At 36.1% G+C, this 10,593-nt stretch overlaps 1 protein-coding gene across 1 annotated transcript in view; it reads left to right on the top strand.

Annotated features, from left to right (window-relative positions):
• TEX11 (testis expressed 11) overlaps positions 1 to 10,593 on the top strand; it is a 136,971-nt gene that overhangs the window by 22,300 nt on the left and 104,078 nt on the right. The window contains exon 7 of the mRNA XM_025044431.1: positions 1,588 to 1,668. Within this exon, the coding sequence (XP_024900199.1) occupies positions 1,588 to 1,668 (81 nt within the window). The remainder of the gene's footprint in view (positions 1 to 1,587; positions 1,669 to 10,593) is intronic.

The following is a 10,593-nucleotide window of genomic DNA, read 5'->3' as shown; positions in this document are numbered from 1 at the left end:
ATGTGGTAGACATTACTATCCCTATCTTACATTTAAGGAAATTGAGGCTCAAAGAGGTTGTGACTTGCCAAAGTTCACTGAGCAAAGAAATGGAAAAGCGGGGAATCCAAAACCCATAGTCTTTTCACTGTATCCGCACAGGCTGGGTATCATTCCAGACCTAACGAATCAGACTCTCCAAGTGGTGGGACCTGGGAATGTGTTCCAAAAGGCTCTACTGGTCCGATGTTGACCAAATGTTGCTAGAGCAGTACACATTGTGCTGCCTTTTCTTAAGATTTCTTTGCCTGAATTCTCTATCTTTTGGGATTTCTGGCCCTACGTGATGAATAAAATTTCAAAACTAGTTTGAATTATTAGAGCTTTGATGTCTTAAAAGGTAAAATCCGATTCATGATAGATACTTGATGGATTTTTTGACCATTAAAGGCTTATATTGTTTTACATTAGAACAGAAAGCGTCATCATGGCATTTATCACTGAGCACTTCTTTTTTATAAGATTTTCTCTACCTTGAATAATGAGTCAGTCAGCAAGTATTAAACATTTATTTGTATAGATGGGAATATTATTTTATAATCTCTGTAGATAATTGAGATTTGGCTTATTGAGGTTCTCGTGTTTACGATTTATTTTCTCCTTTAACATAATCTAGTATTAAAGCCTTAGAGGACACTATCTACTCAGTACGATGTCAAGCTTAGTAGTTAGCAGAAAGCTAGAGGAGAAAACTAGAGAGAAGTTGGCTTTTTATGTTTTTTATCTTTTGTCTACTCAGTTATTTTCTCATGTAAAGCACAAGAATAGAGGGAAAAAATAGCAAATGTAAGGATTTTTTTCTCTACAATGTACTTTATTAAATTATTTTCTTGTATATGTCCGTGGTTTTTTTTAAAATTGTGCCTTGTCAGCTAAATTCTTAAATGGCTAAAACAAGCCTCTTCGACAAGTTCCTAAGTAATGTGAGATTGATCTTTTTGTTCAGTTGAGGGTGTTCGGTCATACGATGACAGAACTGAAAGGAATCTTAGACATAAGCTGGTACAGCACCCTCATTTTATAGATGAGGAACCCGAAGCCATGAGAGCATAAGGTTCAAGGTTATACATAATAAAAATCAGAGTAGCTCTTCTGGCTCCAGGATGAGATTGCACTAAACTGCCTTTCATAGCAGACGACCACAGCAGTTCACAGTGCGAGGTTATTGCAGGCCTGTTTTAGGATGACAAACTGCTATTTTCTAATATGCAGACAAATGCAAAAACTATTCAAGCTGGGGAAGCATCTATTAGACACAGCGTTATACCATGATATAATAAGATCGTACACTGGTTTCAGCATTTCCAGAAAGATGCATGACTCCCAGTCATTCATTGTCAGCTCCATGTTACCCAAGATTCTTGCCATTATTTCTCAGTATTTTGAGCTGACTGTTATGTTCAGCTAGACCAACTAGTGTTGCTAAAAGAATTGGAAGACAAATTAAGGCTTTTAAACACCAGTTAAAATACGTTAAAATTGACTCGTAGACAAATGGCTTGTTATTTCATTTTCACCAGTTATTGGCATTATTTTTCACTTTCCCAGGCAGTTGCTCAAGATGATTTTCCAAGAGCATCTTCATGCATCCTGCGCTGCAAAGATATGTTGATAAGGCTCCCTAAAATGGTGAGTGAATTTTCTCCATTTATTCTTCAAGAGTTTGAAAATATGTTATATCAAGTCTTAGGAAGAATTATTGCCACTTTGTGTAGCTCTTTAGAGATTATATTTGCTATCAGTTCCACTTAGCTGATCTTTGAAATATTTTACTTCCTTTGTTCTGTACTAGAAAGGGTGTTTAAAAAAGCAACATGGGTTTTTTTTCTTAAAATTTCTTTGCTTTCTCTTTTATTGTCAAACCATTTTGATAATATTTCCTTCATATTTTATGCTATGTGATGAAAGAAAGAAAATACGAGTTTATTTCTCTGTCGACAAGGTTGACAGCAGTTGATCATATCACTGCCGTAGTATTTTTCTATATAGGGATTTGGAGGTGTGAGAGATTGGATAGGATAAATAAAGCCTGCTTCCCAGACTAGATCCCCTCAAAATTCCAGAGTCTATAAGTTTTTATATTTTTCCAGTTTATCTCCATTTTCCATTCTTTCTTCCCTATTTCAGTGCTTATGGCTACTTCAGTGTTTACTATCACGGAGGGAGTTGATAACAAAGATATATTTGGATGTTGGGGAGAATGTTCCCACGACTCCATAAATTGTACCTATTTGTGAAATAGGTTTTAGTTTTTCCCCAGATTCTATGTTATAATGTAGAACTGAATTCAGTAAATATTCGTATGTTGCCAGCTATGTTCTAGGTACTCTTTTCGGCTTTAAAAATTTTTAAATGATTTCATATTTATGAAAATGTTATAAGAATAGTTCAAAGAACTGTATACCCTTTGCCCAGAGACTGCCTTCAAGTTTCCCAGTACTGTCCTTTATACAGAATGGGTTCCATGTAAGACTGTACCTGGTCTCTAATTTCTTTCAGCCTAGAACACTTCCACACTCTTACCTTGACTCTATGATTTAGTCTTGGTATGTTGCATGTTTCTGGGAATTCATTCATTTCTTCTAGGTTATCCAATTTGTTGGTATATAAATTCACGATCTCTTACGAGCCTTTGTCTTTCTGAGTATCATTTGTAATGTCTCCTCTTTCATTTATTATTGTATTTGTTTGGGTCTTTCTTTTTCTTACCATTTTGTTAGTGTCATTAAAGTTTTGTCAATTGTGTTTACAGTTTCAAAAACTAATAATTCATTTTGTTGGTCTTTTCTATTGTTTTCCTATTCTCTATTTCACTTATTTCTGCTGCAATCTTTATCATTTCCTTTCTTCTGCTAACACTGGACTTTGTTTTTCATTTCCTAGTTCCTTGACATGTGAAGTTAGGTTGTTTATTAGAGATACACCTTTTTCTTTGATGTATGTGCACATCACTATAAAACTTCCCTCTTAGAACTACTTTTGCTGCATCCCGTAAGTTGTGGTGGTATGTTGTTTGCATTTTCATTTGTCTCAAGATATTTTTTTAAATTTTCCTTTTGATTTCTTCTTTGATTCATTGTTTTTTAGGTGTGTTGTTTAATTTCCATGTATTTATGAATTTTCAAACTTTCCTCCTATTATCGATATCTAGTTTTATGTGGTTAGAAAAGGTACTTGATATAATTTCTGTTATCTTGAGTATGCTGAAACTTGTTTTGTGGCCTCCCATATGTGATCTATCCTGGAGGATGCTTTGTAGTGCTTGAGAAGACTGTACTGCTGCTGTTGGATAGAATGTTCTATATCTGTTCCATTTTGTCAATTTCTTTTTATATTGGATATTCGTTAACAAATGTTTGTGGTTATAGTTATTCTTAATGCTTTTATCTTTTAACCTTTATACTAGGATTTAAAGTGGTTTACCTACCATTACTGTATATTATTCTACATTTGTCCATGTATTTACCTTTACCACTATGTTTATACTCTCACGTGCTTGGCTGTTTTGGCTTAGACCTTTCTAGATTTAACCTAATTGGGGTCCCATGGGCTTCATGAATCTGCATATTCACTTCTATCTGCAAATATGGGAAATTTTTTATTTTTTATTCTATCCTAAACTTCTCGAATCCATAGGTGCATACGTTTCTATGTGGGGCAAGGGCTGAGACATTATTTCTTTAAATAAGCTTTTTGCCATTTTCCCTTTTTCTTCTTCTGGACTCCCATAATTTTATGGAGTCTGCTGTTGAAGCTCTCTATTGAATTTTTCAGCTCAGTCATTGTATACTTTAGCTCTGGAATGTGTGTCTTTCTTTTTTTATGGTTTCTGTCTATTTAACTCATTTTTTAATATATTTTTTTCCAGATTTCATTTAGTTATCTATATGTGGTCTCTAGCTCACTAAGTTTCTTTGAGACAATTATTTTGAATTTTTTGTCAGGCAGTTTGTAGATCTCCATTTATTTTGGGTTGCTTACTGGAGCTTTACTTTTTCCTTTGGTGATGTCATATTTTCCTGATTCTCTGTGATCCTTGTAGCCTTGTATCAGTGTACATTTGAAGAAGCAGTCACTTTTTTCAGTCTTTACAGACAAACTTGAGCAGGGAAAGCCCTTCATCAGTAAGCTTGGTCAGAGATTCTGAATGGGCTGCTTGGTGGGAACCGTAGTCGGCCTGTCTGGTAGGTTCTGTGAGTGGATGGGCCTGCTGCTGGGGTCTGTGGGTGGGCAGGTCTGCTGCTGGGGTTGATGGGCCAGGCTCTTTCTTTCCCCCACTGGAAAACTCATGGGTCAAGGGGATCTCTCTTGGCACTGTGCTGTGCCAAGTTGGAAGGGAGGGCGATGCAGGTAAAGTGAGACTGTTTCTCTTACTGTTTTTTAAATTCATCTTTTCTCATTTCTGTGCTCCACTAGAGTACCAGAACCTCTTACTTGGATTTGAGGACTCTTACAAATATATTTTCATCCATGAATGGTTGTTAAATCTGTGTTTCTATGTGGGGCAAGGGCTGAGACCTATTTTGCTGTCTTGCTGATATCACTTCTATCCTACACTTCTTGAATTCATAGGTGCATATGTTTCTCTAAATGTGGGAAATATTAAGCCATTATTTCTTAAATATGTTTTTTAGTACCACACCTTGTCTCTTTTCTGGGACACTAATGATGCTGAATTGAGTTTTTTGTTGTTTTGTTGTTGTGGTGGTTGTTATAATTCTGCAGATACTTGATGCTGTTTCCCCCCGCCCCAATATTTTTTTCCTCTCTTTTTCAAATTGCTGAGTTGATGTCTATTTTCAAGTTTACTGTCTCTTTCCTTTTTCGTTTGCATTCTGCTACTGAGTCCATCCAGTGAGGGTTTTTGTTCTCTTACTGTATATTTGAGTTTGAACATTTCCATTTGGTTCTTTATATTTTCTATTTCGGGGATTAGGAAACTTTCTGTAAATTACAAGAGAGTTAATATTTTAGCCTTTGTGGATCACATGCATGCTGTGTTGCATAATTTTTTTCAATAATCCTTCAAAAATGTAAAAACAATTTTTAGCTCACAGTCTATTGGCCTACAGGTTGTAGTTTGCTGAGTGATCCCTGTTCTGTTTCTTTGCTGAGGCTTTCTATTTTTCTGTTTGTTTTGAGAGTGTTCATAATTGCACGTTCTATTTTATAAGAACTGATTTAATGTCGTTATCAGATATTTCCAATTTCTTTGTCATCTCATTGCCAACGTCTGTTGATTGTCTTTTTTTTTTTTTCATGTAAGTTGAAGTTTTCACGGGTCTTCGTAGATTCAGTAATTTTTTATTGTATCCTAGACATTTTGAATATTATGTTTTAAGCTTCTTGGTCTTAACATATATTTTGTGAAAATGTTGATATTTTTATTTTTGCAGGTAATCAACCTAAAAGAGTCACAGCACAGTTTTCAAATTGTCTCCTAGAGACTGCGGTTCCAGTGTCAGTTCAGTTTTCAAAGGCTTTGCAGTGCTATTCAGATTTTTCCTGCATACACAACACTCATTTGTCAGTCTGGCACCTGGTGGATGTCTTTCTCTAGTTCGGTTTTCAGAATCTTTGCTATGGTAATTAAGATCAGATCCATGCTTGCTCTGGTTGTGAGATGAGCCCAGGTCTTTATCAACAACTTGACGATTTTTTTTTCTGAACTCCTTTCTCTCCATTAACTTCTTAGAAGTTTCTGATTCTCTTGAGCTACTCTTTTCAGTGCTCCACCTGGTAACTGTCCATATATGCAGTTGTACTGCATCTGGGGCCAAGCAGTGGGAAGATAGAAACAGAAAAAAAAGCAGCGGGGTTTTTCCCAAGTTTCTCTTGGAACTGCAGCACCCCAAGTGGAGAGAAAGGTTTCCCTCCCTCAAAGTTTTAACTCTTGTATTTTCCCCTGGCTGCCATTGCTTTTGCTACCATGGAATTAATTGCCTGGGGTCTAGGTCAGAAGAGAGTTAAATAATTGAACAAAAAGTTAAAGAGAAAATTAAAACTGAAAACAGGAGTTTTGCACTGTCTCTGAGCAGCTCAAGCTGGAACTAGAGATGGTTTCTCAATCTGCACCAGGATGCTCACTGCTTTGTTTCTGGCTGCATTAACTTAGGCCAGGGAGTACCAGAGGGAAAGAATGGTGAACTCACCATCAGTTTGCTGTTACTTTGAATTCTGGTATTCTTCTCCACTCTGCCCTCTGCTGTTTTCTTTTCAGAGACATCACATAGCTATACACAGTCAGTCCATGTTTTATAGTTATGTTCAGTGAGAGAGAAGGAGGGAAATGTCCTTATTCCATCTTATTCAGACCTAGAATTCTATTTCTTTTGATGCTCAACTTTCCTCAAATTTGGCCACTGAGAGCCCCTTTAATCTGGTTTTTGTGTCTTTTTAACATATCGCCATCACTTGTGAGTACTTGTTTTTTCTCTCCAGGCTGACTCATCCTGCAGGAGAGGTCCTGCTCAAACCACGGAATTAGCTATTTCTCTGAGGAGCTCTGGTTCCTTTTGGTGGAAAATTCTGTTTAGAAGCCAAGATCTGGGCACTAGGTATAATTGTTGCTTTTGGGGTGTCACCACTGTCACTCTTGGCAAACAGAGCGTGTGTGTGTGTGTGTGTGTGTGTGTGTCAGACATTTGTGTATATATAATATACATATGTAGTATATACATATATATACATTTCCATTCATATTTATCTGTATTCTAACTACTTATCCATCCATCCATCCATCCATCCATAACCTATCATCTATCTGTCTATCTAATCTACTGAAAGCCATGATACCTTCAACTCCAAACCACAGTCAACACCAAAGTGTCCATCCTAGCGTTCCCCCTTCCATATTTCTAATTCTCTTCTCCAGAAATGAGAAACCTAGTTTCTGTTATACTTAATATAGTTGCGTATTTAATCAATACCCACGTACCTAACCAGTCTCCCATCTCTTCTGCCACCCTCTTCACTGTGAAGGTGCCCTCCTCTCCTTGCTCATGCCCTGGCTCTATTTTCTGGGTCTCCTCCCCTGAGCGCACACACTCCACCCTGCCCCAGCATCCTGTGTTCAGCCATTGTAGGTGCTCTCTCACCCTGCTTAGGCTCTAACTTTCTATGCTCATCGCCTGGTGGATGAACAATACATTCTTATACTAGAATGATCGCATACAGTCTTATCAGGGGAACCATGCACTCACTCCCCAGAGTCTCTGTCCCTTAGAAAATTGCAGAACTATAAAACTACCTAAAATTCCTATAATCGAAGTGGTTACAGTTACAAAACAAGAGAAAGTGCACAAAAACTGGGTGTGAGGCATGGCTGACTTCACAAGATGTCTCTAGTCCTTGGAAGAGGATTTTATAAAGTTCTGAAAAATCAAAACCCCCAAAACCTACTCTTAAAGCAAGTTAAACTTAGCTTCTACTTTAAAGTAAATGTATGCCACATGGTACTTCTAGGAGCTTGGTGGAGGTGTTGTGAAATCAAGTAATGAAACGGTTAGAAATAATTGGTTCAGTGTCCATAGTGAAAAATCAATTCACTGGAATAACTGTGAAAAATCAATTCACTGGAATAATTGTGACATCGTGATATTTTGTGTAAATGAATTTTGTTTAGTGAGCATTAGAAAATTCTTCCAATTCGAACACTTATTTAAAAAAAATTTGTTTGTGTATATAGTTACCTACTTTCCTAAGTAGAACTTAGACACTTTCTTTGTTATTTGAGATTCTTGTAATTACTCTAAACAATGTTTGTGATATACGTACAGCATCGTAGGAGGTACTTAGTGTGGCTACTGATGAGATGCTCCAGTGCTCTGAAACTCATTGTTGTCATCTGTAAAATGAGTGTATAACGACGTGGTCTCAAATGTCCCTTCAGTATAAAAACTTCTAGTCTTTGATATAGAGAAGCCCTGGGCCATAGCTCAGAGTGTTTGTGTCTATGTATATATTTTTTATAGCAAAAATCTCTTAATAGAGCACTGTTTTCTTAATTCCTTACCTGTTTCTCCTCAAAGTTTGAAACTAATTAGAAGTTTATTTTCATTAGTTGATTGGTGTGTTTGGCTTGCTTTTATCTTTCATTTGTATTTTTAGATTGCTCTAGAATTTATAGCGTAGCATTTTACTTCATTGTGAAACTTCATTTATACAAGAAAAATGGTTGATTGGTCTCTGAAACCCTTTAAAATTATGAAATCAAGCTTCGGCTAGACTTCACTGCTGTTCTGTCCGGGCACAAGCTTGTAAGTGGAGTCTGGGCTGCCTGGCCTGCATCACCTCTCTTGCCTATTTAAACTTACTATTTTGTAGCCAGATATCTGACACTTATTTGTAAGATTTTGTACACATCTTTCTGTAGTAAAATCTAATCTCATGGCACACAAATGAATTACACCTGTGGAAGGAAAATTCAGTTTTCTGCCTGTTACGGTAGCTGGGATGTAATTGCTTTTCTAACCCTTTCCACCCACTGCTTTGTATATCTGGACAAAACTTACTTTAAGGTATAAACTTTCATTCCAAATTCAAAATCATTTGAACCTTAAAAATGGCTCATTGGAATCTTTGTAATAACGTGTTCCATTAAATTTAAAGTGAGATACATACATTCTAACTAAATACCTAATGCGTATGGAAAGCTTGGTCAGACTTGGTCACGTTCTTGGCTGCAGTGAAGCTCTTCGTGTAGCCATTAGAATGTTAATGCTTCTCACAAATCTCAGTGTTTATTTTTACTTAAGGCTATCACTGTATTTTGTTTGTTTGTTTTGTTCTTTAGATTTCACATACAAGCGAGATCATATGGTATTTGTCCTTGTCTGTCTGACTTATCTCACTTAGCATAATATCTTCCAGGTCCATCTATATTGTGGCAAATGGTAAGATATCATTCTTTTTTAATGGCTGATTAATAATAGTCCATTGTATGTATGTACCACCCTTTCTTTATCCAGTCATCTGTTGATAGGCATTTAGGTCGCTTCCATATCTTGGCTATTGTAACTAATGCTGCAGTGAACATAAGGGTGCGTAGATCTTTTCAAATTAGTGTTTTGGATTTCTTCAGATAAATACCCAGAAGTGGAATTGGAAACACTGAGTTATAAGATAGTTCTATATTTCATTTTTTGAGGAAGCTCCAGACTGTTTTCCATAGTGGCTGCACCCATTTGCAATCCCACCAACAGTGCGCGAGGGTTCCCTTTTCTCCACATCCTCGCCAGCGCTTGTTTTTGAATTATTGATGATGGCCATTCCGACAGGTGTGAGGTGATATCTCCTTGTGATTTTAATTTGCATTTCTGTGATGATTAGTGATGTTGAGCATCTTTTCACGTGTCATTTGGCCACCTGTATGTCCTCTTTGGAATCATTGTTATTCTGAAACACTTGCGGTTTCCTTTTTAGGCCTACTATTACATGTAATTTTTATTTTTTATCACTAGCACATAAAGAGAAACGTAATTCTACAGTTCTTGTTACAAAATTATCAGTCTCATACCCCTCCCATCTTTTTTTATTTTACACAGTAGCTAATTTCAATCATTTTAGCTGGTTGGTTTTATATTTACCTTCATATTTCTGAATAGTGTTCTTATACTACCAGTTCTTGAGTTCTTAGTTTTAGATACCATTTGTTGACTTCCCACTTTAGAGGATGAATTCAGATCATTTTCAGCTTCCCTCTACCTGTACCACACATATGCCCACTTTGTCACTCTATCATCTCTATATGGTTATGCAATAATTTTGGTTAGATTACTGTTTATACTGCTATGTTTATGTAAATGCTATGTTCTGTCGAACCATATAGGATACTATGATTACTTTTTCTTTCCTGTACAACATTTTGTTTTCCTTGGAGTTAATAATTGCATTGGTTTTCCTGATCAATTAGTATTCCATGTACTTAATAGTATCTCTTCTCCAATATTATTTCTCCTTTAATTATGTAAATTTCTTTTCAACATGTTAAAATATTTTTGTTAGTTTTATCAGTTTCATTTGCTTGAAGTGCTCTAATCTGGGCAGGTTGCTCTCTAGGCACACGTCACAGTTTTTGTTTGAGATCTTCCTTCGGTGACTTGGGACTTCTCTTCACCTCTCTCTTAGTTTGAGCCTCTGTTTCTTGATTCCTATGTCTTTCTTTTTGTGGTTTTACTTCCTCATTTTTGTGCAGAATATCCTGTAGCTTCCTGAGAATGTTTGCAAGGGATATAAATTTATTTAAAAACTTTGCATGTCTAAACATATTTTTATTCTACCATCACATTTACAATTTGACTAGATGTAGAATTATTGGTTAGAAATAATTTTAAAGCTTTGATTATACTGTCTTCTAGCTTCTGATATTACTATTGAGAAATTTGATGCCTTTTTGATACTTTTTTCCCTCTAATATCTTTTATTTTTATTAAGGTAAAATTCCTATAATATGAAAGCAACCATTTTAAAGTATACAGTTTAGTGGCATTTAGTATATTCACAATGTTGTGCAACCCTCATTTTTGTCTAGTTCCAAAACATTTATCATCCCCA

This window comes from Pteropus alecto, unplaced genomic scaffold (genome assembly GCF_000325575.1).
Source record: "Pteropus alecto unplaced genomic scaffold, ASM32557v1 scaffold312, whole genome shotgun sequence".
NCBI classification, from domain to species: domain Eukaryota; kingdom Metazoa; phylum Chordata; class Mammalia; order Chiroptera; family Pteropodidae; genus Pteropus; species Pteropus alecto.
The sequence above is the reverse complement of the archived record's forward strand: the minus strand, read 5'-3'. Positions and strand labels throughout refer to the sequence as shown.